Source organism: Xiphophorus maculatus, chromosome 5 (genome assembly GCF_002775205.1).
Source record: "Xiphophorus maculatus strain JP 163 A chromosome 5, X_maculatus-5.0-male, whole genome shotgun sequence".
Taxonomy (NCBI): Eukaryota; Metazoa; Chordata; class Actinopteri; order Cyprinodontiformes; family Poeciliidae; genus Xiphophorus; species Xiphophorus maculatus.
This window is the reverse complement of record NC_036447.1, coordinates 25,469,021-25,496,255: the sequence shown is the minus strand read 5'-3', so window position 1 is coordinate 25,496,255 and position 27,235 is coordinate 25,469,021. Positions and strand designations below refer to the sequence as shown.

The 27,235-nt window shown below is 38.0% G+C and overlaps 2 protein-coding genes and 1 non-coding gene across 4 annotated transcripts in view; 2 read left to right on the top strand and 1 right to left on the bottom strand.

The window, feature by feature from the left end:
• Positions 1 to 218: 218 nt before the first annotated feature.
• Positions 219 to 291, bottom strand: trnar-ccg. Its single transcript has one exon. It is a non-coding gene; the product is annotated as a tRNA-Arg (tRNA).
• Positions 292 to 1,093: 802 nt separating this feature from the next.
• On the top strand, positions 1,094 to 9,722 carry LOC102235300 (importin subunit alpha-1-like). The gene is made up of 10 exons (XM_014469282.2): positions 1,094 to 1,511; positions 1,610 to 1,750; positions 2,920 to 3,008; positions 3,763 to 4,031; positions 5,089 to 5,183; positions 5,771 to 6,034; positions 7,027 to 7,260; positions 7,867 to 8,049; positions 8,169 to 8,318; positions 9,511 to 9,722. The coding sequence occupies exons 1-10, from the start codon at positions 1,446 to 1,448 to the stop codon at positions 9,595 to 9,597; spliced, it is 1,578 nt and encodes a 525-aa protein (XP_014324768.1). The 5' UTR covers positions 1,094 to 1,445; the 3' UTR covers positions 9,598 to 9,722.
• Positions 9,723 to 11,342: 1,620 nt separating this feature from the next.
• Positions 11,343 to 27,235, top strand: part of LOC102234869 (E3 ubiquitin-protein ligase SMURF2-like) — a 63,587-nt gene continuing 47,694 nt past the window's right edge. For both annotated transcript variants that reach the window (XM_023333816.1, XM_023333815.1), the window contains exon 1: positions 11,343 to 11,837. In XM_023333816.1, the coding sequence (XP_023189584.1) occupies positions 11,786 to 11,837 (52 nt within the window). In that variant the 5' untranslated portion in view covers positions 11,343 to 11,785. The remainder of the gene's footprint in view (positions 11,838 to 27,235) is intronic.

Below are 27,235 nucleotides of genomic sequence, written 5' to 3'. Positions count from 1 at the left end.
CATTTCAAAAACTAAAATAAATGAATTCAGCAATAAAATTCTGACATGAACAAATGCTACGGTTAGTATTTCTTGGATTGTCATTAAAATGTAGTTTCGACATAATACTGATCCATAAAGTGCAGCAACAGGACAAATGCGTTACAGCATTCATCGCTGGTTTATCTCTTAATAAACAATGGCATTGCGTGCTTTCACAACTAAAAGGAAACTAAATGCGACCCAGATGGGACTCGAACCCACAATCCCCAGCTCCGGAGGCTGATGCCTTATCCATTAGGCCACTGGGTCATTACGTGGAAAATCTTAGAAGCGTCATTTTGTGTCGTTGCCATGTCAGTTTCATGGCGTGTTCTATGTCGTTTTTCGTTTGTACATTTTGCCCGGTGGCGGTCATCTTTGATAATACCGAGGCTTTGTTCTCAAAATGTTACTACGCAGCAAACTATTGCATTTATAAACGCCTTTTAATGCGCCAAACCGCTGAAGTTAGCATCTGGAACGAAGCTTCTGATTTAAAGGGCTCTATAAAGTGCAGTTTATGGATAATGAAATCTTTGTGCAACTAGTACCCTAGCTTAGACAAAATCTGTCAATGTTTGACGTGTCCATGCTGTAGTTTTTTTTTTTTAAATTTTTTACATGGATCTCTTCAATAAACCTTAAATGTACATTTTTAGAGTTTTCACAAATTGCATAAAGATTTGACAAATCACAAACTGTATTTTATAGACTTTATCATCAGTATAAAATAATTCTGTTCGAGTCTGGCCATTGTCAAACGCTGTTAAACCGGCAGCGTAAAGCCAAAGGGAAAAAAAATCCTTTATTTGAAATAGTCTGAAATTAAATAAGGGTCATGTTGAATTCGAAACTGCTTTATATATGAGATGCGTTAAGTAAAACATCAAAAGTAAAGCAAGTGTATTAAATACGTTGAAATATTTCTTTAAACGTCATAGTTAAAAAAAAAAAACAACGAATCGGATACTAACTTCTTTCCCCCCCCTCCTCCCGCCCGGGTAATAGGGCGGAGCGTTCTGCAAATCTGACCAATCGTATTTTAGAACACCAGGGGTATATATGACGTCATTTCAGGAGTGTTTTCTTTCCCTTCAAGGTAAGCACTTTGCACATGTCAAGTTACTAAGCGAATTTCCAGAAGTTTATTTATCCGTTTTCTGTTACTTTGCTTAGTATTTGAGTTTACAGTTTTTCTCCAAGCCGTTTGTGTGTACAGTGGGAACACATGGAGTCAAATACGTTCACTTGACTTAAAGAGACAGGCGCCGTTAACTAGCTTACCGTCCGCTAGCGAGCTAGCCTGAAATAATCGGGTTGATTAAAAAATACAACAACAAACGGTTAGCGCGACCGTTTTCAGTTAGTCGTCAGTTTTGCGTAACATTAGCGAGTCGGCTTGCGTTGCTCAACGGCCAGCAGCAATGTCAGCTGACACGGACAACGGGGCTCGGCTCTTCCAGTTCAAAAACAAAGGGAAAGACGTGAATGTAAGTTCTGCCTATATCAGCGTTATTACAAAGTTAACGGCTGAACTTTTTGCTGTGAACTTTTTATTTCTCTGTTCTTCTTTTTTTTTCTTTTTTAGGAATTGAGGCGCAGGAGGTCAGAATTCAACGTTGAGCTCCGGAAAGCGAAGAGAGACGTTCAGATATTGAAGAGGAGAAACGCGCAAGGCTCCGCGGAGGATCCGACCTCCCCGCTGCACCTGAAGGCCCTCAACGCCCAGGTGAGTCACTCTGCCGCCCGGTTCACCGGCCTCACGCGCTCCGTGGCTGCTGAGATACTTACCTTTACGCAAAAAGTTGCAGTAAAGTGAGCACTAGAGTAATAATAATAATTTAAAATGCATTTACATTTTTCTTGTATTGCTGATATACCAACAAAAAATTACCATGTGCTTAGTTGTTTTGTTTTTTTCGCTTGCGTTTTCTTGAATGCAGAATACTATTTAGTATGTAGAGAGGTAACTAAATATATTTTCTTTTGCCTTTTTAAAAAAGGTTGTCAAACTACGATTTGTTTGTCTTAATCACTTCTGATCTCTTTTTGTGCTTTCTAAGTAAAAAGCTTAGTCTTTAAAGTTATGTTCATGTTTCGGCTCCCCAGTAAAGTGTAAGATAAAAAAAGAAACATACATTTATTGCTTAGTTGATTTAAATTCACGCAAATTGGCAATCTCCATTATCTAGCAAGTGAAGACCAAGGAATATTGTTTGAGAAATATATAAATAAAAATAAAAAAAGAATCTTCTGAAACGTACGTCCATGTAGATCGTTCTTCCGCTAAATATTCTGGTCCCAGCATGAAGTAAATTCATCATATTTGTTGTGACATTAAGTTTTAGAACTTTAGAGAGGATCAGAATGTGGTGCCTGTGGTGATGTTTGCACCTTTCATACCTTTCAGAAAGCAAAGTCGGATGTGACAGAACGCATTCTGATGATTCCTCTGAATAGAATGACGTTTGTTCACGAAAATTTCAAAGTTGTCCAAAAAGTTATGCACGTGCTCATTTGATCATTTTTTGTTTTGTTTTTTTCCTTTCTATGTGCAACACAGCTAATTGAAACAAAAACATTCGGTCCTGCTTTCACTGTTCTGTAACAATCTACATACCAGCATCTCTGAACTCAAGAGAGAGACCAGCGACTCCAAACAAGGATGTGACTTTTCTGCACAACTTGACCAAAGTTCATTTTTAATCTTGGTGCAAACTTTAGTATCAACATTCAAATGACAGCTGCTTGATCGTTGTTGTTCATTTCGCAGCGCAGCTTCCGAGGCTGTTTTTAAGAGAAGTCCAGTGCAGTTCCTCTCCAATCTGGCTACAGGGGAATGTTATTTTTAACTTCTCTTCCGTGGACACTAATCCCTTTTGGTTTCTGTTTCCAAAGCCGACTCAGGATTGGTCTTTGGAGGACATAATCGGAGGAGTAAGCAGTGTGAATACAGAGCATCAACTTCTGGCTACACAGGCAGTCAGGTAAAATCATCTTTTCATGTTTTATTTTTTTTGTGCAAATACTAAAAGCTCTTTCTAAAATAGTCATTTTTTTGTGTAAATATAGCATAGGGATTGCTATGTTTGGAAACCAATCTAATACTTAACTTTTTTTTTTTTTTTTACATGTATTTGAGAAAGAAAATCTTTTTTTTCACACTTATTTATTTAATTTTTTACATTTTTTCTTCTCATTGTTATTTGTAGTTATTACCTAGTTTTAACTGCAGTGTCTATGAATTCAATTTGAAAACACTTTTTTGATCCTAAAGGAAAATTAAATAATATTTTTACCTACAGAAATGCACAGAAAGACAAAAAAAAAGCAACTCAAGAAATGTAACATATGTGCAACAATACCAGTGACACTTACTCGTATATAACGAATTGTTTCACAAAGGTTTCAATTTAAATAACCAATAATGTTAGGATGTGTCTCAACTTTTGTTCCAAACGAAATAGGAAGACGATCAAATTATATTTCGATCCAGTTTTTTTGTTGTGTTTTTTTTTCTTTTTCATTCTTTGAACAAAAAATATTTACAAAGAAAGAATGTTTTAGTCGAGTTAAAGTCTCTCCTCTTTGTTTCCACTCCCAGATTCTTTAGATACTCATTCCTTCCAGCTACTTTCTAACTTTTGCGAAACCAAACAGAGCGGCGGGTATTTTTTTCTCCTTCTTTCTTTTTTAGCTCCCAGCTACTTTTCTCTCTCACCGTCTCCTGCTGCGTTTCAGAAAACTCCTCTCCAAAGAAAAGCAGCCGCCTGTCGACAGCGTCATCGCCGCGGGCCTCATCCCGCGACTCGTAGGCTTCCTGGCTCAGTTCGACTTCCCCCACATCCAGTTCGAGGCGGCCTGGGCTCTGACTAACGTCGCCTCGGGGACGTCGGAGCAGACGGCCGCCGTGGTGGAGGCGGGGGCCATCCCGGCCTTCGTCAGGCTGGTCGCGTCACCTCACAAGCACCTCAGCGAGCAGGCCGTCTGGGCCCTGGGCAACATCGCAGGTACGCTGGACTGGAAAAGGCTGGAGGAGGGGCCGTTAAACTCATTTTCATCTGGGGCCACATCAGGTTCATGAATGCTCTCAAAGGGCTGGTTGCTCCAGAATGCATTGATAAAACATAAAAAATAGCTGTCTCTGCATTCTATAAGTTCTTCTTACATTTAAATAATATTGAACATCTTGTAACAGTGATCAGTCCCGTTGAAATTTTGTCATTTTTTATTGGGATTTTTTTTTCTTTTTGTTTTTTGCATCAAAATCACAGACTTTTGTGGGGGCTAATACTGAAAAATCTGCAAGGAATTTTGAGCTGTTGTTTCTTTAAAAGTGAGACATACTGCCACCTGCAGGTGGGAAAACTCATTGATGTAAAATATCAGTAAATGAAACGTGTACATTTACAATTACAAACAGACTTGTTTTTAAGCCTTTATGTCCGTTAATGATTATAATTTTTTGCTGACAGGTAATGAAAAGGTGACTTTTAAAATTAGAATATTACATCAGATTAATAAAAAAAACAAATCCATAAACAATTGCTGCACAGGATTTCATTTAGTAGTATGACACTAAAGGGAATTGAACATCTGTATTTGTCATTTTCCTCTCACTTAAAGCTTATGCGCTATTTTTGTCATTCCGATGCATAAAGTACCAGTGAAAAATATTAGACTTAGACTTAGACTTAGACTTAGACTGACTTTATTGTCATTTTGCATGCACAGGGTGTATACAGAACGAAATTTCGTTGCATACGGCTCAGGACAATGTTTTGAGCTTTCAATGTTGTGAGGTTACTCCAGAATAAAATAAAATACAGTATAAAATATGAATATAAATATAAATATAAAATATAAAGTGCAGGAATGACAGTAAAAGTGAAGTTACAAATAAAAGTTCAAGACACGTGCATACTTTTGCAAGACATTATGTATTGTTGTTTCACTTAAAGTGTGTTGCTGAAACCCTCAACACACGTACCCTAACTTACTGCTTTCTAATCAAGTTGTTTGTGCTCCGTAACTCTCCTGATTTAACGTGACCTTTGCTGAATTTAGGCGACGGACCCAATGGCAGAGACTTGGTCATCAAACATGGCGTCCTTCACCCTCTCCTCGCCTTGGTGACGACCTCTGACCTGTCCGTGTTGCCCGTATGTCGCTCTCATTTGTTTGCATTCGATTGCAGTTTCCTGGCAGATCACCTAAAATGAACAAAATCGACCAGCTGTTGTAATTGTTCCTGTTACACTGCAAACACACAAAATCTTACCAAGTATTTTTGGCCTAGTTTCTATTGCAAATATTTTAGTAGACTTAAAATAAGACAAAACTAACTGACAAGTAACTTTTCAGAAAGATATAGGAGCTTGTTTTAAGTCATTTCTTTAATATTGATAAAAACTTACTTGTTCCAATGGCAAATTATTTCACTTATAAAATGGAAATTTGTTTGCTAAATATGAAAAAATCTGCCAATTAATTAAGTACTGTTTCACAAATATTAAGGAATTATTGAGTTAAAGCAAGCTCATGTTTCTTGGTGAAAAGTTACTTGTAAGTTAGTTCTGTCTTATTTTAAGTGGACTAAGATATTTACACTAGAAACTCGACCAAATACTGGGTAAGATGTTGTGTTTTTGCAGAGCACTCTGTCATTGTTTTACAGTCTGTCCTGTATACGACATGAATATATTATAATAATAAAAACAACTACGCCGTTCTTAACCCCCTGCATCAGCCTGCCTACCTGCTCAACGTGGCCTGGACGCTCTCCAACCTGTGTCGACACAAGAACCCGGCCCCTCCCCTGGCGGCCGTGCAGCAGATGCTCCCCGCTCTGGTGAAGCTCCTCCACCACGACAACAGCGAGGTGCTGGCCGACACCTGCTGGGCTCTGTCCTATCTGACCAACGACTCCAACGAGAGGATAGAGGTGGTGGTGAAGGCCGGGCCCGTCCCTCGTCTCGTGCAGCTTCTCGCCTGCGGGGAGCTCTCCATTGTGGTGCGTGGCGTCGAGCTTGACTTCCATTTACGGGTTTAGACGAGACCCGAATGAGATTAGCTTGTGGCGCAGAAGGTTCTGTATGCTAACTGTACGAAGGAAAGTCCAGGATTTAAGGACCCAAAATGGTTCTTGCTCCGATGCAGGATCCACGCATCTGTAAAAATTCTTAAATTCGTGCATCTAAAATTAAGGCCTTTAAATGTCTTAAATTTGTTAGAAAAATATGTTATGTGGTCTAAAATTTTGTGGTAGCAGGACTACTTAATCCCATAAGTTCAATGTAGTTTATTTTTCTTGTTGGACTTTCCTGCCAGCCAAATGTTTGCAGACATCTTCATTGCGTACTGTGACTCAAGACGGTTGAGGCTACCGCTAACTAGCCTTGCTGACTAGCTTGTTTTTGTGTCCATCGTTGGTAAAAATAAATTTATCTGCAGTTTGCTGGACAATGTTTGTCTTCTCCACTGGCTCCAGTCTATTGCCAACTCATACAATGGTACATTGCGCAACAAAACCTTGCACTATTGAATTAAATTTACTATTTTGGTTTGCACATCTCTGTCATGAAACAGGTTGTAAATTTAAGTCATAATGGTCTTTAAAAGTCTTAAATTTGAAGACTTAAACGAAGGGGTTTCCTGTACACTCTAGAATTTCTTAAAGTTGGAAAATTCTTGCAATTTAAACTCTGTTATCAAAAAGATCCATCCATCCATCCATTCCTTGACATGAACACGTGTAGGAACCCTGAAAAAAAAAGCACGTTTGGTTCCAGCACGTCCATTAATGTTCTTACAAATAGATTTGTCTCTCTGAAGACAGTAACTATATATCCAGTAGTGGTGACTTTTTGCCCTTTCACTCTCTTGTCCTCTTTCTGAACACAAATGAATCCTCAGAAACTTCCTCAGTCGACTCGTGGTCGTTGGCCAAGTTTCAGCTCCTGAAATAATTGCCTCACTCTTTCCCCTCTCCTCCCCCCTGCTAAGACTCCAGCTCTGAGAACCATCGGCAACATTGTGACCGGAACCGATGAGCAGACCCAGTGTGTGCTGAACGCAGGTGCCCTGACAATGTTCCCGGCCCTGCTGAGACACCACAAGCCCAGCGTCCAGAAGGAGGCGGCCTGGACCGTGTCCAACATCACCGCCGGCAAGAGCAGCCAGATCCAGGAGGTCATTAATGCCGGACTGATACCCATACTGGTGGAGGTCCTACAGCAGGTCAGGGCGCAGGAGTTTAGCGCAACATCTCATGTTGCGTTGATATTTTAATTGTATTTTATTGTAAACTACAATGTGAAAAACACAGTCTCTTGTTGTAAATGTCACAGCTCTTCTGCTTCACTTTCAGCCCACTTGCGTAGACTGAAAATGTACACTGAAAGAGAATATATTTTATGAGATTTGTTTGATTTTTCTCGATGAAATAAAGTTTTTACCAGCGGTGGAGTGATTTACGGGCAAGATTTATTGGCACCGATTTCCCTAACTTCAGTACATCGGTGATCTGTCGACACTTGACATGTGAAGCCGATCTTTTCTACCTCAGAAAAAATCAACCACTGTCCTCTTCTGCTCTGCCGTGAGAGAGGTTTCTCTGACTGACCAGTCCACCAGGTCATGTCTGCACGTTTGCACTCACCTGACTGTTGTTGACTCAGCGACTTTCTTGCTGTATTTAGCAACATTTCAAACAAACAAAAAAATTGGTATTGGCCAAAATTGGAATGGGCAGGTCAGGCTTTTCGAAAATGCAATCGGTGCATCCCTATGTTTTTCTCTCTTGTGTCCAGCATCTCATTTGCATTTTTCTGCAAATGTTTTCAGGGAGATTACAAGACCCAGAATGAGGCGGTGTGGGCCGTCACCAATTACACCAGCGGTGGAACTGTGGACCAAGTGGCCTACCTGGTCCACTGCAACATTCTGGAGCCTCTGCTCAACCTGCTGACCGTGAAGGACAGCAAGGCCATCCTGGTGATCCTGGAGGCCGTCTCCAACATTCTACAGGTGACAAGTCTCAGCCGTCTGGATATAAAGAACGTATTTATGAAGCAGGTTTATTCATTTTAGTGAGAAGCTCTGAACTTTTGAATTTTTAGTTGTTGTTTTGAACCGTTTCTGTCCAGATGGCCCAGAGCACCGGCGAGGTGGAGAAGCTCTGCCTGATGATCGAGGAGTTGGGCGGGCTGGACAAGATCGAGACCCTGCAGACTCACGACAACGAAGCCATCTACAAGTCGGCCCTGAAAATTATTGAAAAGTTCTTATCAGAAGAGGTAGTTTTATTCAGACTCTCTGTTAGGTTTGAAAATGTCTGTTTCTTTTTTTTTTTTTTTAAGAATTACATTAAAACTGAAAAAAAAAGTCTGGTGGATAAACAGTCAATAACTACTTTAGGAATTGTATCAATAAGAATCTGGATTTTTAGTCTTTAGTCCAAAGGGGTGTTCTGAAAATATTCTATCACTTTATAAAAAGATGATTGGAAGTGAAAACGATTAAAGCTCAGTTGGAGTTTGTTGAGAACTTCAAAGTGTTTCACAAAAGTAAAGGATGAGCTGAAATGAATCGGACGACTCATTCCAGCTAATGAATGATGTGCTGATGTGCTAATCAGCCAGGCAAAAAATGAAATTATGAAATTCATAACAGATTAGAGCCATCCAGTACTGAAAAATATCCTTTTTAAAAGCATTTTTTCTGATCCAAACAGTGCATCTTAGCTGAGAATTTCAGCTGATTTCAGTCTATAAATGCATTAACCAACAGGATCCATGATATAATCTGACATCAAATAAAGATTAAAGATATCAACTTTGATGCATAAATCACATGTTGTTCATCTGAGGTAATGGATCCACAGATGTATTTTTGTTTTTTTTTATGGTTGACTTAAAATTACTTCTTTTCAGTAAATTACAATGTTATTGAAAAGTTCATTCAACTCAGTAAAACAGTATATAAATGAAGTACACACAGTTTTCAAACATTACTTCCTGTTAATTACAGTTATTTTTTTGCTTACAGCTACTGAAAACAGTTTTATTGACCATAAATTTAGTAATATGGGCTTCAGGGTTTCACTCAGAAAACTTGCTAAACGCGGTGGTTGGGCTCTAGGGCAGTCAGTCAATCATCCAGCAGCCCGTTGTGTTTTTGAGTTAAAAACTATTTAAAGTTGACATGACATTTGAAAATATCACTTGATAATCATGTGTTATTGAAAGATTATAAATACCCGAACAGCAACTATAAAGTCTTAAAAAAATGCAACCATTTTAAAAAGACTTCAATAAATAAGCAATGCCCAGCCTGGTGGGGGGGCATTATAAGCCTGGTGGCCCGCCAGGCTTATAATACACTGGGGGAAACCCTGGGTCTTCTATAAAGGTTCCACAATACTAAAATCTATTGTTTGTGTGTTTAGTTTATTAATACCGTTTGGCTCTTGTTCTTTTTGTCTTTCAGAATGCAGACGAGCCTCCGGCTCCAGATGCTGCTCAGGACTCCTATGCCTTCGTCATTCCTGACGACAAAAACACTTTCCAGTTTTAACTTGTTCACTTTGATTTCTGACATTTAAAAAAGAAAAAGGGGTGGAGGAAATCCTTAGCTCGACATTTTAGACTAATATCTTTTGAAAAATATTTGTAAATAAATTTTTAAGTATTTTAATGGAATTATTGTTTCTTGTTTCTCCTTGCAACCCTACGCAGAGAAGCAAGTGTGCATGGATGGATTGTTTCTGACATGAACAGGTTGGAAAGTCATTTTTTTGGGTGAAAATAGTGTGCTCATCTCACCACCAGGTGACACTGTGCTCGTTCCTAATGGTTACGGTCGCATTTTCAAACGGATTTGAAAAATGAATGTTTTTGGTGCATTTAATGGTTTATGAAAATGATTGAGTTGGTTAGTTAGAAGAAAGCAGGAGCAGAACTACTTCCACAATACAATTAAATACATTTTTATACCATGTTCAACTTTTGAAATATTCAGCTTGGTGTTTGTCAAATACTCAATGAGGTAAATTAATAAATATTAATTTAGATGAATTGCTCAGCTTCTTAGGTGTAGAAATAACTTCAGAATCTATAACCATTGTAATGCAGTCTCAGACCAATTAATAGTTGCATTTTAGTCCATATAATTAAATTGGCAGTTTAATCTTAGATGTTAAAATAATGGCCACACTTGACAATGACAATCAGAAGGCTTCATAGCGTAAAATGTTTTAGTTCCAACAGCTGAGTTAACTTTTAGCAATTGTCTAGTCGTGAACTGAAAGTTCAAGTAAATTCATCTGTCACATTATGTTTGAGAAACTTTCAAAATAAAGCAACGACGTACAAAATGTCATAGGTCACTAAGTTAGGTTTTGCTTTGACTGTATGAACAATACACTGGGTTGAATTGTTATACGTATCTACATTTTTTTTTGAACGCCGTTGGCAGTTTCTGTCAAGTAAAGTTTCGGTATCGAGACGCGGTTCCTGCTCTGCCGTCGAGGTTTTGCGCTTCTAAACAGTGTTTTACAGTAAGAGTGCCTATTGTGCATTCAAAGACATCCTGAGCATCGGATAATCTATATTTTACTAATAATTCATTTTCCCTTTACTTAACCAAGACATAAAGCATAGGTTAAGATAGTACAAATTACACATTTTCTGTATGAATATGTGCACTGTTTTCTCACTGATATTAAATCAAATTAAACTTTTTCTCTTTTCTCAGGATCGTCAATTAAATGCCAAAATATTAAAAGTTTACTTTACCTAGTTTGCATATGAGGATTATGACTCCTTTTAAAAGGTCTTGGGAAAAGCCCAGATGATGATGCCTTTTGTAAGTTTCTGGCTTGTTAATTCACAACAACTGCGTTAATTAGAGACACCCATCAACTGAAAGAAGTTAGACAAAAATAGGACGGTACTTGGTCTATCATTGTCTGCATTGCGGTTTTTAATTTTTAGAATAGGAAACTAAAACATACAAACCTACATTTACATACATATCGATTTGTATTTCAGAATATTACCTTAATTTTATTTTTTGTTTATCTTTTATCACTGATTTTGCATTATCAGTGATGATCAGTAATAAAAAATTTTTAAAAAGCAGACAGCAGCACCTCATGTTTTCGTCATGAAGTGCTAAATAAAGTCTTACTGACGTTTGGACATATTATTTCAGCACTGATAATCCTCAGTTGACTTGAACGCACCATTGGCCAGAAGCGCCGTAATACACCGTGTAAAAATGCATTTGGTGGAGCGAACAAGTCTCTTTGGAAGGGAGCCGCCTCGACTCCACACCGGATGTACGTCTGCTTGCCTGCAGCAGCGCAGTCTTTACAACTATTTCCCCCAACTTGAGTTCTAGCAGCTCGGGCAGTGGAGACGCCTGTCCGGATGGGGGACAAACCGCTCACCTAATCCGTGTCGCTCCTCTTGACACGACCCGCAGTCGGGCATGTAGCTACGCGTATTTCCTCTACGTCTGTGTTTTTCTGTTAAAAAATGGGCTCCGGTGGAAGGGAGTGTATTGGAAGGGATCTAATTGTGAGAGCGTTTCGTTGCATGCACAGTCAGCGTGATCTGCTATGGTGATACTACAAGAAGCTAACCCCGAGCTAGCCCAGGGATCGTTTTTGGGAGATACATTTTATTGGACAAAGCTACATGCTAACGTGTGAATTAGACACTTCTTGTTAATATTCATTAAAGTGGAATATCAAAAGGGAATGTCGAACCAAGGAGTAAGGAGAAATGGCCCAGTAAAGCTGCGGTTGACAGGTAAGCAAAATTTAAACCCCCCTTCTTACGCCACTTAGTTATGCTAGCACACTGTTAGCCTGCATGCTAGCGGTTTTTACTAGGTCTGCTGGGTGTAATAACTCATGTATTGTGGGAAATTGTTGTGTCAAACACATACATGGTATTCTGACTAGTTGGAGAGAATTAGTAACGTCACATTTAAGCGAATAACACTTAAAAATGTACTGAAAGATATACAAGTGCAGCTTATAAGCCTACCTTGTTAGCAAACATTAGCTGACTTCACTGTTTATGTTTGGTTAGCTTCGCTGCTAAACGTTGCATCTATGTCTTTCCTTGAACTACCTGCAGTAGTTTGGGGGATAACGATACATAAATTAATAACACATCTCAGTTTACTTTCAGTAACCTTGACTTTTCACAGAAGTTGCTTTTAAATTATGCACCGACCACTGTGCTGTGTAATGCGGTTATGGATAATATTTCTAGGCATATTTTTTCAATTTGCAGAATATTTCAAAACACTGTACTTTATCAGTGTTTGCATTGAGGCTTAAAGTATATGAAAATAGCTTTCTTTCAAGACGCTTTTAAAATGTTGCAATGAAACGTCCTGGAAATGATCTTTTATTGTATTTAACCGATATATTATCTTGTTTTGGCATGGAATCATGGTCAAGACGAGGGACAAAATGTCCTACATACCCTGAATGGAAAACACAAGCCTTAAAAAATGCAATAATCACATATAAAATACTGAAGACGTCGTATAATTATATATTATAATCAATGTATAATTAAGAACCTAATTAAAAACAGTTAAACTTCTGCTAAAACAGCTTTCATTTGAATCAAGTTGAATGTGTTCTCAAGATCTTTCCACACAAAAGGATCATATTTTTATAGATTCTCAGGACACGATCAAACTGAGAAATGATATCCATCTTGAAATAAAGAGACATTCTGTTTAGACTCTTTTTAAAAGTGAACGTCACAGTAAATTTATATTGCTGTAAGTTATTTCTGGTTTTGATGGAATCTGATCCTTGCTTAGGCCAGAAAAAGTGCTCACATACCAAATTAGTAGATTTATGTTTATGTAAATGGTGAAAACAATTACAGACAGGTTCTTCTTTTTTTAAGTCTTCACCTTCTGGTAAATTAACCATGGCTTTGTCATAGCAAAACATGAATGACTAAGTTGTATAACGAAGTATTTGGAGCAAAAATGGCAGCCTCAGATCCTCTAATCGTAATATGCCGTTTCTTCAGCCTCCGTGGTTTAAACTTCATTTCCAACATTAAAATCTTCATGTCTAAGTTCAGTGCAGTAGTGCTTATGTTAAAAAGTTGTAACCAGTAGTAGAGTACCTTAAATTTTCCTGCTTAAGTTTCTGAGCTTCATTTCTATGCTGCAGCTAGCCATACCGGTTCTAACTCCAGTAGACTGAACTGTGGCTTATTGAGGACTAAGTAGTGTCGTGAAGAGAAATTGTTACTCAAACACATCCAGTTCTGGTCCGGTCCGGTCCGCCTGGGGTCTCTCTCTCTTCCTCTCCATATGGACGATAGTTTTAAATGTGCCGCAGTGGTCTTCAACGGAATGCCAAGAATGTGAAACCTCAGAGAGCCTTTCCTGGTCAGAAACCCATTCAAAGTGCTACTCGCATCATTTAGAATGATGACCCAATTTCCAGTGACTTGAGTTCTTCATTGGGCTTGTTGTTTGCGTCTCAGACGTTGCGTTTGGATTCAGTTGTGGCCGAATGCGATTTCAGATTGGAATGCAGTGTTGGTTCTAAATGCACAGCCGATGCGGTGGTGGTCCTTTAATTGCAATGTGTTGTTTCCCCTCATCCTCCTACGTCTGAAAGAATGGTTTGTCTGGACAAAAGAAAATGAAAAGATTATGGTTTATGTTGCGTGGTAAGTATTCTTCCAGCTGTTTTAAGTTTTGGTCATTATGTTGAATAAACTTTGGGTTTTAGTGATGAACCTTTAAAAATAATTTCTCAGATGTGTCTGTTGTGAAAGCTTCAGCCAATCAGTTTGCAATAAAGTGGTGGCTTTCTATCAGATATAGATGAGAAGAAGTTAATAGACAATGAATGTCATACGAACTTTGGACCTTCAAAGACATAATCTTTTAATAATTGTACAACAAACAACTTGATTGATTTCTAAAAACAAAAAATTTGCCGCAAACCTTGGAATCTGTTTGCATGCACACATCCCTTAATTTTTGAATAAACGTCCGACAGCAAGTTACAACAGAGGAACCGCGTGCCGTTCCAGAACCTAAATGGCGATTCTCTTTTTTCCATTTCAAAAGACGTTTTGATGAGTTTCTCGTGAAAACACCGTGTCGACCGTGTCCAGTTATCAACCAGCTGACCAAAACTGTGTCGCCCTCGGAGGAAAGAAAATTTGTTGAAATGACCAGAAACCAGTAACCAATTATTTAACAATCAATGAACAGTGCATTTTATCAAGCAGATATAAATTCAATATATTGACCAATGTTCCAGTAACTAGAAGTCAAAGGCAACTCTATGCAGTCTTTAGTCTTTATTAAAAAAACACTAAGTGTTTCAGCGTCTTTGCAGTTTTCTGGAAGTTTGCTCCAGATTTGTGGTGCATAGAAGCTGAAAGCCAGAAGTTCAGTCTTCTGGCTCTAGGTAGAAAAATGAATATAGGAAAGGCGAAGTAAGTACGAAGCAATTCAGTTGCCTTTTTAAAAAAAAAAAAAAAATTTATTTCTTCAAAATTTAATACGATTCAAAAATCATGTTTAGTCTCAAGTTTGAAGTATGACAAAAACGTATTTCTAAATTAGATGCGTCTAATCTATTCCAAATGTAGCCAAATGAATCAAGGGGAAGCTTTAAAATGAAACAAAAAAAAGTGTGTGTTTAATTAGCAGTACAACAGTCAATGTAAAATAGATAGTAAAGAAACTGAAACTGACGAAAACAATACTTTGACTACTTTGGTCAAACATGCAAACATAAACTACAATAGACCTTCTGTCAAATGGGTCCGAAAGTGCAATTAGGACTTTTAAATATAATGTAAAATAAAAAATAATGCTCAGAGCACAAAGCACAGAATTAGACTGAATAGACCTGCCCTTATGGATTGGGCACATTGTCACTGATACCCAGTCTAGATTTTTATTTCCAATTTCTGGAACGATAAATATTATTGAATCTCCACTGAAATCAAGACCTAGAGAGTAAAGATGTCTTTTAAAGGGCCTAAATTAATGATAATAACGTCATAATAATTCCTATTCTTTCCCCCAGACAATTAACATTTTTTATGCTCAAATTATATTAGTCATTTAAAAAAGAAAGGAAAATGAAGAACAGCATTCCTTGTGTGATGTTAGTGGTGGACTTTATGTGCTGAATTAAAAAAAAAAAAAGAGAAATCCGTGGCTTCATGAGTGCTGTCTATTTTCTATTTAACTTCCCTTTGGGATCAATAAAGTACTTTAGAATTGAATTGAATTTAATTATCCTTGCACTGCATCATGTTTTCCCTCCACTCCCTCCTCGTCTGCTGCGTAAGTTGGCACGATTCGCACAGAAACTGGGGTTTCTTCAAATGAGGAAGATTTCTTTTTTTTCTTTTTTAAAGTTGAAATACGTGAGAAGAATATTTAGATGAATTGTATCTTCCATTTTGTCTGCTCGGCAACACAAAGCTATGAGGATAAACGTGCGATCCATTCTCCCCATCAGACCCCTGTTGGCGTGATGCGACTGAAAGAGTCATGCCGCCGTTCTTCCTGCTCTCTGTGCGTGTTGCACTCTCGCAGGCAAGGAAATTCACGTGCATTTTTCATCCACTGTCACTCCGTGTCATTGTGTGTCTTGTGTTTTTCCTTCTACTGTTACACGTGGACTTGCTGATTCATGAGAGTTTCTGCGTTAAAGGAGAAAAGGCAGGAAGTTGATGACTGAGATGAAAGTCCTTCCTTAGTTTCGGGGCAGAAACGCATCAGAAACGACCACATCGACCGCTTGTGGAACTCAATGGTTTGCGTCAAGTTTTTCTCGTCAATAAATGGACGGCAAAGGCAGAGTGTTGCACTCAAATTCAAAGTAAATCTTACACGCAGTAGCTGAAATGTTTGCCATATTGGTTTACAAGCATCGAATTAATCTCCATCCAACTTTTGACATTTTTTTGTCATAATTCACTGATTTTCAGCGGTTAAGGTCAAAACTTTGGCAAAGGAGTTCCAGGAGCTACTAGGGCTCGTCCACCGGGATGTTTTCATTCACACGGAAATGCGGAGAATGAAAAAAAAAATGTTTTAACTCCTCCAGGCCTGCAAGTGGCGCTCAACGTGGCGTGAGGGACATGTAGATAAAGCCTCCTCCCGAGGTTAGCGGTTAGCGCAACAAGAGAACATGAGTGGAGGATTTTGCAGAAACTTTAATGAGGTGGCACCACCATCAACATGTAATCCGCCATTCTTGTTGTTTTTTTATAACACGTTTTGGGTTATAGGTCATGCTGGAGGTGGGGCTAATGTTTCTATCTTCACAAAAGATGCTTCATAGCTAGCTGTGCTCTGAAGTAAACCTGAAACCTGGCAGCCTTGACAACAACACACCGAGTCCAAGTTTTTACGATGAGCGATTTTGTTTCCAGCAGCCAAAAATTAAAGAGCCTCTCTTCAGTCAATATGCCATCTTTTATGAAGTTTTAATCCTTTGTTGCTGATTGTTTGGAAGATGTTTGTTTTGCTTTTCAGCCTGTAAAAATATCTGGTTTAATCGCACATTAAGTACGATGGAGTATTAGGGCCGGACGAAGAGATTATTATTATTTTTTTTAATTACGAGGATAAAGTAATAAGAAGAATACAGTCATAGTAGCAGAATAAAGACAATATTGCCAAAGGAAAACCTTAAAATGATTCAAAACGTCGATAACCAAAGCTGCGATGGTTATCGAGATCTGATGTGACGTAGGCCTCTGGTCTGCCATCGTTTCTTCGAAACACAATTGATTCAGAGTTCTGCTTCCGATAATAATTTGATTCTAATGTTTTAAAATATCAAGTAGATCCTATTTGTAAAACTGTTGCCAAAATATAACTTCACAAGATGCTCAACATTCCTCATTTTATTTATTTTTATTATAACAAATAAATGAGGGTTATCATACAATTACTACTTCATTATACTAACATTATGACTTTATTCTGGTAACGAGTTTTATTCTCATATCATTACAAGCTTTTTCTCTTCTGGTTACAAATTCTTATAATAATTTTTTGCCACATTTATTCAGGTACTATTTATGATTTTTATTCATGATTGCATTATTACAGCTTTTTGTTGTATTATTTCAACTTACTGTCGTATTACCTTATTCTCGTAATGTTATGACTTTATTTTGATAATATGGCTTTGTTCTTGTATTATTCCAAGATTACTACTTTACTCTCATAATGACTTTATTCTCGTATTATTTAGACTTGATGTCTTATAACCTTATTCTCATAATGAGTTTATTCTCAGAACACTATGACTTTCTTCTCACAGTGTCATGAGTCTATTATCATATGATTCTTTTCTTCCAAATAGTTTGACTTTACTCATTTTTGTTTTTCTTACTCCGTCGTATCAGGACACTAAAAGTTGCAGTAGTTTCCACGCGACCTTTACCCTCTTTAAAAATACTTTACCAGGTTAGCCTTTGACTAGATTTGGTTCCTCTGACTCATCGGTGCACTATTAATGACTCATTCATTGACCTATTATATATATTTCTGGAGCATGCAGTGCTCTAGCAGAAAAGTCCGCTTTATCCCAGTAATTAGGCGAATAATGGCCACCGATTAACTTCGCTGATTCTTGAGCAAATTGCCTTTAAGACACCGATGTGTTTATCAACTTTATTGCTGTCTGGTCTGACCAGAATCCATCAAATGAAAGATCCCATTTTGCGGACTCAGGGAACCTCGCCTTTTTTTCTTCTTCTCTTTTTTGAGCATTAGGAACGTGTGAGAGTCTGTGTTTGTTTGTATGTTTACCTTCCTGATTTTTCTGTAACTTTTCCCCTGAGCTTTAAAGACAGGAGAGCAGGAGAGACAGGGGCCACTGTGTAATTTCTGCTGATATTGTCCGTCAATCCCACAGGTAATCCATTAACTCCTTTGATGGTTCTTAGATGGATATATGCATTTTTAATCTCGCTGTTCATTAAACAATGAGTCTGATCAGGGAAACATTCGGTCGAAGCAGGATTTATTAAAGCTTTTCATATTTCTTTTCTCTTCAGTGCAGTGGAAATGAGCTAAACTTGGGTTTTAGGAAAGAATAACCGATTTAGTCTCGTTTTCAGCTAATGTCTCGGTTGAGCCATCTGTTTATGTTCAGGAGTGCTATAAGTAATTTAATTAGCGCTATAGATTGGGCTCCATGCGCTGCCGGTTCCCAGAAACAAAATTCAGAGCTTTTATGTGTTCAGCCGTGCTCTCTTGATCTTGCCTGCAGCGTTTGGGGTCATTGTGTTGTGGTTAAATTTTTGTAGCGCACTACCAAGGTCTGTACCCAAACTTCCTCCAGCTCTGTTTAGTCTGCATCACTACAGTATACTTGAATTGACCACACGTGCCCCGCAGGTTTTCTTATACCCGTTTAGCGCTCACATGGCTTTTGTATTGGTGTGGAAAACGTTTGCATGCAGTTTAGGGCGCAAATATTCTTGCCGGAGTTGATCTTTATTTCACGTTCGTTCTTATCTGTGTTCTTTTATCGGTCACTCTGGAAGAAACTTAAAAAAAAATAACACAGACAGGAAGCCTCTTCAAATCTCAAATGGCACCTTACTCATCTGCTTCCATGATAAACTACCAAAAAGTAAAAAAAAAAAAAAACATAACCCAACTTATTATTCTTTCTCATGACATTTTCCACATTTTTCAAAAGTAATTTCTTTTTTCTGTCAATGCAAGTTCTTAAAAGTATGGAGGAAAAAAAGAGTTCACACGTATCCAGAGGTTTTTCCACTCTGTGATCACAGATAACATTATTGTCTAATCTCATCTCGTCTGCTTCACGTTAAACAACATTTCACACAGTTATTTATGTCTGGCAGTCTTTGTAACAAACATATCTTTGCTTATGGTCTTTTACAGTGAACTAATGCTTTGTTCTCCATATCCACTGAACCTCTGCAGTTTATTTTACTCAGTTTTTCTTTGTTGGCTGCTTGGCTTTCCAGAGAAAAGGTAGTCAGATTATAATGTAACCCTAAAATCAAAATGCAAATACTAGCTCAGATGCCACTGCTGTGATAACAGTTATGATGTGACAGACGTGCAATATTCATCTCTGCGTTACCCAACGAGGAACTGGCAGAATTGTTGCAAAGTTGTTGCAAAGTTGGACCGCATACAAACTAGAAGCGCTGCTTCTAGAGCGTAGAAAGAAACCATGTCTCACATTTGAGTGAGCATTTGGCGCCGTCATGGACGACATTTTAACAACTGATCTTCTTAACGAGGTGTAAAAGTCTCTTCCATCGCAGTTTTAAAGATGTTATAATCCATGTAAAATGGTCTTAATGCTGAAAAATGAGCACCGGAAAATGTGTTTCTTCTTTTGGAGAAAGATTTGCTAAACTTCAATTGTTTAACAGAATATCTATTCAGTAGCGGTGCAAAGGTATCTACAACCTACAAGACGGGACACGATATTTTCACACAAACTCATGTCTTTCTGATTTAAATTTATTTATTTTTTATCTCTTTAAGTGTTCGGACAGTTCTCCCACTAGCATGGTCTGCAGTAAAACATTTCCCAGTTGCTAATGACTGAGATGAAGCTGAACGTAACCCTAGACGTCCAGACGCTGGTTGTCATAGCAGTTCTGTCAACGTCCGAACAACTTGGAGTTGCTTGCATATTGATCAAGTCTTGTCTGATGCTACTTTCATTGTTTATAGTTCCTAAATGCTGCCAAACATGTGATTTCATCTGCTATGACAGCTTCATCAGGCGGAGCCATGCTGACCGTAGCGAGATAGCCCAGTGAGAAATATTGGGATGTTATCATATCGTTGTTACAGCCTTACTGGTCAATGATGAATTTCCAAACTAAAGAAAAATCAATCCATTTAATTTTAACTTATTGAAGCGCTTCAATCAGTTTGTAGTATGTCATCTGTCTTGTACAACTCTGCTTCAAAAAAAAAAGCAAATTCAGGCGCGCCGTGGTGGCGTAGCGGTTAGCGCGACCCGTATTTGGAGGCCTTGAGTCCTCGACGCGGCCGTCGCGGGTTCGACTCCCGGACCCGACGACATTTGCCGCATGTCTTCCTCCTCTCCTTCCCCGTTTCCTGTCAGCCTACTATCACATAAGGGACACTAGAGCCCACAAAAAGACCCCCTGGAGGGGTAAAAAAAAAAAAAAGCAAATTGGCCATTTTCAAATCAATATTGCCTTTACAGACAGTGGGTTTTAAAAACTAGAGTGAGCTATTCAATTGAATGCGGTTGAAAATTTGGACGTACTTAACTTCCATTCACCTAAGATGAAAAGTTATGTGCAGAATGTTAGTCTAAATCTCAGAGACGAATCAAATAAAAATCCACACTTGTTAAAGAAAGTAGATGAGCTCCAACTTTGGGGTCAGCGGTGGCTCGCAGTTAGACACACTGTTCTCACAGTGCTTATAAAACGTGTCCTGTTTGTCCCACAGATGTTTTAACGCTGATGGCAGGGCTTCTATAGTCTTTTTTTATTTTAATCTGGATATTTTTGGGCTGGCCATAAACTTTTTATTAGTCAACTCTGTCAACAAAACAAGGCAACATTTTTTATGGCTCGTTGACATTGATTGGCGCATGACACCTCGTGGCCGCCGGCGCTGCCTACTGTGCTTTTTTGGAAGCTCACAGCTGTGTGCAATAATTTTTGTGTTTTTTTGTTTTTCTCTTATGCAGCAGTGAATCAAACTCGTGCTAAATGTTATGATGAATTACATCATAATTTCATGTTATTTACATTTTCCCAGTGTGTGGAATCACATTTTTCCTTGTTCTCGACAAAATTGTTTTCATTAAATTGAGTCTTCTTTGTGGCACGCCCGATAGCGGCAGAAAAACGTGCTAATCTCTCCTTCGTCTGTCACACTTTCACCAATTTGTCACTGATCTCGCTCTCTGAAGGATCCAACATAAACCCTCTGCTGCTGCGTCTCAGATCCAATTTTTTTTCCAGCTACTTTTGAACTCTGTGGCATCATTGTACTTCTGAACAGAGAAGTGGAAAGACTGAACACCTTGGACTTGCATAACAGCCTCAGACCCGAGAGGGGGGGTGGCTTTAAATATGCAGAATACATTAAACTTTCCAAGTGCTTCAGGAGGATTTTCCGGCACATCATGAATGGCGCGTGGTATTTCCAAGAGTCTTTACAAATTTCTATTTGGAGCATGTGAAAAAGCTGGTCTTCACTAATATTTAAGCCTAAACTTGACAAGTTTCATACTTCTGTGATATTTTTCTAGATTTTTTTTTCTGATGATAACGAGACGATCACTTATTTAGCTGGATTTGACCCAAAATATTTAGTTTTTAGTACGACTTTCTGGAATATTACAGTTAACTGACTGATGGTCTGTTTACTGTCTTAACACATCAGCTGTAAATCTTGTAAAATGAATCAACATATCCCAACTTCGTGATGACAACATCCTCTTATTAGCTCGATAATTTATAGAGACCTGGTATGAAATGTAGGTGAGGAAAAAAGTAGACAAATTATTATATTTTTATGATTCATAGGGCTGAAACAGTCATGATAAATTGGATTTATCATGATTAATCGATTATTGAAACAGTCGTCAACTACTTTAGTTATTGATTAATTGTTAGCTGGAGTATACAGACTTTTCTTTCAGCTGTTTGCTGAAAGAAACACCTTATTCAGAGCCGTTTTTAAGCAAATTAAATATACATTTTTCATCTATGTCTGAAAATGCGTTTTACCCAAAGCTCCTCTAGTAGCGTAGTTTTAGCTTTACCTCGTTAAAATTCACTAAATGAATGCTATATTTGTTGCATTTTAAGTACTAAAATGTCTCCTTTTCAAATGTTTTATTGGCTCTAGTGGCCTTTATTTGATTGCTAATTGGTTATGAGAGAGAGGGAAAGACATGCAGCAAAGGTCGCCAGGCCGGGGATCGAACCTGCGACGGCCACGTCGAGGCCTCTATACATGGGTTGAGCTTAACCCCTGCGCCACCACAGCACACCCCGTAAAATGTTTTCTTATTAATGTATTTCTGATGTGTTAAATGGAAAATCTGTTAAATGTGCCAATTGAAAAAAAAATAAAAAATCAGATTAATCATCAGAATAATCGAAATAAAATAATCATTAGTTGCAGCCCTATTGATTTAAAACTTAAGAGTCTGTGAAAAATATGCAGGCACTTAATGTCACCTGAAAATGCGCAACTATTCCCCATTTTTGTTTAATCAAAAGCAAATTCAAGTTTTTGCCATTTAAGTGGAATGAAGCTACTTCACATTTAGTTTTGAAACTGTTATTTGTTTTATTTTCATTTAACCACTGCGGTGGCACTGGGGGCCGTTGAATCGTTACTCTGGATGCTGACTTTTCTTCTCTCTCTCTCTCTCTTGAGTTGTTTCACTCTGTTTTTTTTTTCTTCATCTAACAGGATGTCCCTCATCTCTCTGTCATTTCTCTCTCTTCCTTCCTCTCCCCCGCTCACCCCCCGGATCTAGTCCAGACAGCTGTCAGACGACTCTGCCGGTGCGGCTCCAGTGTGCCGATCTTTTTTTCTTTTTTTTCTCTCTCTCTCTCTTTTTTTTCAATCTTTATCTGTTTTCAACTGGTGATATGTGCGCCACACATACTTGCACACATTTCCTGTTGCGATCCTTCACCGCCGCTCTTCCAGTTTGTTTACCTTCGCGTCGTCTCTCTGAGAGGATTTCAGGAACGTGATAAATCCCCGCTTTTAAGTAGTAAAACCGGTGCACACATCCATGGAAGTTGTGAAATTTGTTGTTTAACTCTTATATTGTCATTTGCATGGATGTATTTCAAAGCCAACAAGCCAGCCCTGCTTTGCTAAGTGAACAAAAGGCGCTTGTGTGTGTTTTCATTGTAACTGGAGTAAGACAGAAGATTAGACGTTATGGATTCAACTTTCCTCCCCCTCACTGTCTTCTGCTACTGTTTCTGAGGTCAGACTGCCCACCTTCTTGTGTGTGTGTGTGTGTGTGTCTGGTAGACCACTCAGCATGTTCACTCTATGAAGGCACATATGCACACACTCGCATTTACTGCTTCTCTTATTGCATCCTCCTCACGATCTGTGATTTCAGTTAAGCTGGAAAAACAGAGAAGGTGCAGTCACTTATTTTTCCCCCTTCGCCATCGACATGGTTAACTTATTCGACTAATAACGACAGTGTGGTCACTGAATACGATGATCGTAAAGGAAAGAAATGGTCCCTTCCCGCCAACGGTACTTTTTGCATCCATTAAAGAACGTCAAAAGTTAATTATGACTTTTTACCATGCGGGAACCAAAAACAGCTCTGATTGAACACAATTAATCAGTACATCTCTTTGGTACTAAGCTATTTTTCATAATAACGGAGCAGCATCCCAAACATCTTAATTTGTCGATGTTTTTTTTTGTCTTCTTTCAAGTTAAGCATGCAGTTCGACAACAACACTGTTATCTGTACTGCGGTCTGCAACAACCACAACTCCATGTCTGACCCAGCAGAAAATCCCTTAAAGTCTCCAGAATATGGTCTGATTTCTGTTTTTGTCTGTGTGTTTCTGTCCCCCCAAAATATGCCTAGCAACAACTTTTAACAACTTCATGTAAAAGCCACCGGACCAGGTCCGTGAAACATGGGGACCTGCCTCTTTTTTTTTTTCTCCTTTTAACCAAGAATTCAGCATCATGATTCATCAGACTAAGTCACTCTTTCCATTGCTATGGGGTCTGGTTTTTATCCTCTTGTGTCCCATTGTAGGTGCCTTTTGTTGCCTTGCAAGGGTCAGCCTGGGTACGTTGGTAATCTGTGGCTATGCTCTCTCAGAAGCAGCATAGCTTATGTTCACACCTTTTGGTTAGAGGTAGCATTAATCTACAGTGCTTGCCAAAAGTATGCATTCTTGTATGGTGTGTAATGTGAAGTGGATGGGAAATGATACATGATTTTCACGTTTCTCCTCCCCCCCATAAACCTAAAAAGCATGGTTCACATTTGAATTTAAACCCACAAGGCAAAGCTTTGTAGGGCTACCACTGCAGTTTTTTGGGGCGTATCTCCAGAGGTCACAGGTCAAGAGGTGGGGTGCACCCTGGACAGGTCGCCACGGGGCAATACAGACCAACGAGGGGTGCACCAATAAATCAGCTCTGATTTCTAAGCTTGTCGCAATTAATTGCTTGATAAATTGAAACGAGCTTGATATTTACATTTGAGTGATTGTTTTTTTTCTTGTATCTCTCTTTCCACCAAAGATTGGATGACAAAGGGCTTCAGTCTGGAGTATTGGGAGTATTGGTATCAACTAGCTCATTATTTTACAGACTTCAATATCAATTTGATTTGTTGTTTCTGGTGTTTTGTTTATTTATTTTGGTTATTTAAAATGTCTTCCAGTGTTAAATGTTTGTTAGAAGCCTTATATTACTTAAACTGGTCTTCACTCCAACACTCTTGTTGATTATCGCAATAACTGGTGGAGTTGTCCTTAATTTTTTTTAGATTGAACAATATTTACATGAGAAACTGTTCTTATTTACATCACAAAGGTCTGACAATTAGCCACCGTCTCCTTTTGTATTAAAACTTTTAATACAGCAGTTAAAAGCAGATTTGATGTATGTTAGAGTATGAGTCGAGGAATAGATGTGGTCCTATTTACCATGACAAGAGAAGGAAACCCAGAAATCCTGTGAAAGATTATCACTTTGTGTTGCGCCTAGCATTTATTGCAAGTAGATTTTAATTTAAAAGTTGTAACTTTGTTCTAATTTATTGAATTTGTTCTTGAATTGAGGTCATCACTGCCACACAAAATCAGTCCGGAGGCTGCAAACGGCCCTCGGGCCGCGCTTTGAACAACCTTGATGTAGTGTTATTTTTTGTATAACATCCATCAGTTTGAACCAGGGCAACTAAGGATTATTTCTGAAAATTAATTGGATAAAAAGATGTGTTTATCAGTTCCAGTGTTAAGTGTTCTTTTGAAAATAATGTGTATCTATTTTTGGCAAGAAATCACATGCATTATTACGTCATTTCCATTAAATAAGTGTACAAAGGTCTTCAAACAATATTGTCGTTTATCGCAATAATTTTTGAGACAATTAATCGCTCAGCAAAATTTGTTATCATGACAGGCCTACTTAAGTGTAATGTATTTACATTTTTTGTATTGTTTTGGCTTAATTACTGCTGTGACTTTGATGTTCTTTCACCAAATATGCTTTTTTTTTTGTCTGTATAACAATTAATCAATCACTAAACTGTTATTTCAATAATCGATTAATCACAATTAGGCAGATTAATCGCTATTAAGCCGATTAATCACGACTAGACTGATTCATCGTTTCAGCCCTAGTTTGAACAAAAATGTAAGGTTACCTCTTTCTAAACTGGGTGTTAAAATAAAAAAAATAAAAAACATGACTCGTTTAACGCTCCCTGTCCTGAATAATCTTACTTGGGATTTTTCGGGGTGTCTCTTGGCCATTTCTTCGTGGAACTCCAGTCAAGCAGACTACACACATTACCGGCCAGCATTTATTTGTTTGCAAATGGCTCAATGACAAGACGCCCATTTATTTTGTCCAGTTCTACTTTTAACACTTAAAAATAGGTTTAAGCGCATAAAAATAAACCACAGATATTTAATATACCTCCTGCATATACACCTACTTTAACCTTCCAAAAACTATTCTTTTTGGCCATTTTTTTGGTCTTTAAAGTGTCAAAATGTCATATGGTGCGACTGTCCGAACTCCATTACTGTTTCAAAAATGTCTTAAAAAAACATTAAATCTGTTCAAATATATTTTCTTTCCTATTTGGCATGATTTTCAAAGTGTTTTCTTCATCCTATACAAATTTTCAGAGCATTTTTAGTTATAATTCAATTATAACATTTAAACAAACTTTGTCCGAAAATCTCCATTTAGCAAAATGTCATGTGGTGCGACCGTCAAGAAATTCCAATTTTTGGACTTATATTTTGAATTCCAGCCACAAACAGGAAGTTGCATCAGCCAACATTCTGCCAAGAACCCCCTGAGCCAGCAAAGAGGTTTGTTACTTTTTTCAAATTTGATAAAAAGTATCAGTTTTAGCAGTAGGTATGTAGTGTCCATATTTGGATATCATGTAGTGTAACCTCAAAAATACTATTAATAAGTAAATATTCCTACAAATATCTATTTTAAATATTAATTTCATATTAGCCTTGTGTTGGAAGCTAGCTTGTTTTTTAAGGAGGCTAATTATTTGCTTGTTAATGTTGACTGAACATGAAAATATCATTTGGTGCGACCAAGTAGTGTCATGTGGTGCGACCGTTGTATTGTGTTTGTAATGACACTTTTATGCTTTTGTAGGGTAGTTTTTGTGCTTTTATTTTTTTAATATTATTTCCAGAATAGGTTTTAATCATTTTGAACAATATCATGAAAATACAATGGAACATATAACTTGACAGGGGTACTTACAGCATGTATTTTGTCATTTGTTTTCATCTATTTTACTAGATGCCACTCTCAAGTCAAGCAAAAACTGCTCGTCATAGGCAGCGTGTTAATGCTGACCCTGTGGCAAGGGAGGAATACCTAGCTAGGAGAAGAGAGAGTTATCAAAGAAGAAAGCAACAAGGAAAGATCATATATGTAAAGTCAGATGATATGCATCAAACAGAGAGAAAGAAACAAAGAGAGAAATGGAGGGCTGCATCCCAGACGTACAGAAAAAGAAAGAAAATGGCAAATGCTGTTTTAGATATAACCCTGCCATCCATGGAGGATATTCCACCTGTCTTAGGTGATTTTGAGAGAACACAAGAGCTCAAAAATGCCAACCAAGCTGTGACAGACCCCATCCTTACTAAGCAAGGTTTTAATCCACCAACGTCCTCCACTCCAAAAAAGAGAAAGAAAGCACAAAAAAAAATATTGTGCAACACTGCAGAAACAGAAACATGAACTGAAAAAACAGCTCACCCATCTAAAGAAACAAATGATTAAGATGAAACAACTAAATGATAAATTTAGAAAAAATGTAAAGAGAATTATGGCAAAACAAAAAGCAAATGTAAGTGAAAAATTCAAGCCAAGGGGATCCAAAAAACTGTCAACACAG

Coding starts and splice junctions, on each gene's coding strand:
- LOC102235300 (XM_014469282.2), top strand. CDS start 1,446: ATGTCAGCTGACACGGACAACGGGGCTCGGCTCTTCCAGTTCAAAAAC. Junction 3,009..3,762: donor CTGGCTACACAGGCAGTCAG/GTAAAATCATCT, acceptor GCTGCGTTTCAG/AAAACTCCTCTCCAAAGAAA. Junction 4,032..5,088: donor GGCCCTGGGCAACATCGCAG/GTACGCTGGACT, acceptor TGCTGAATTTAG/GCGACGGACCCAATGGCAGA.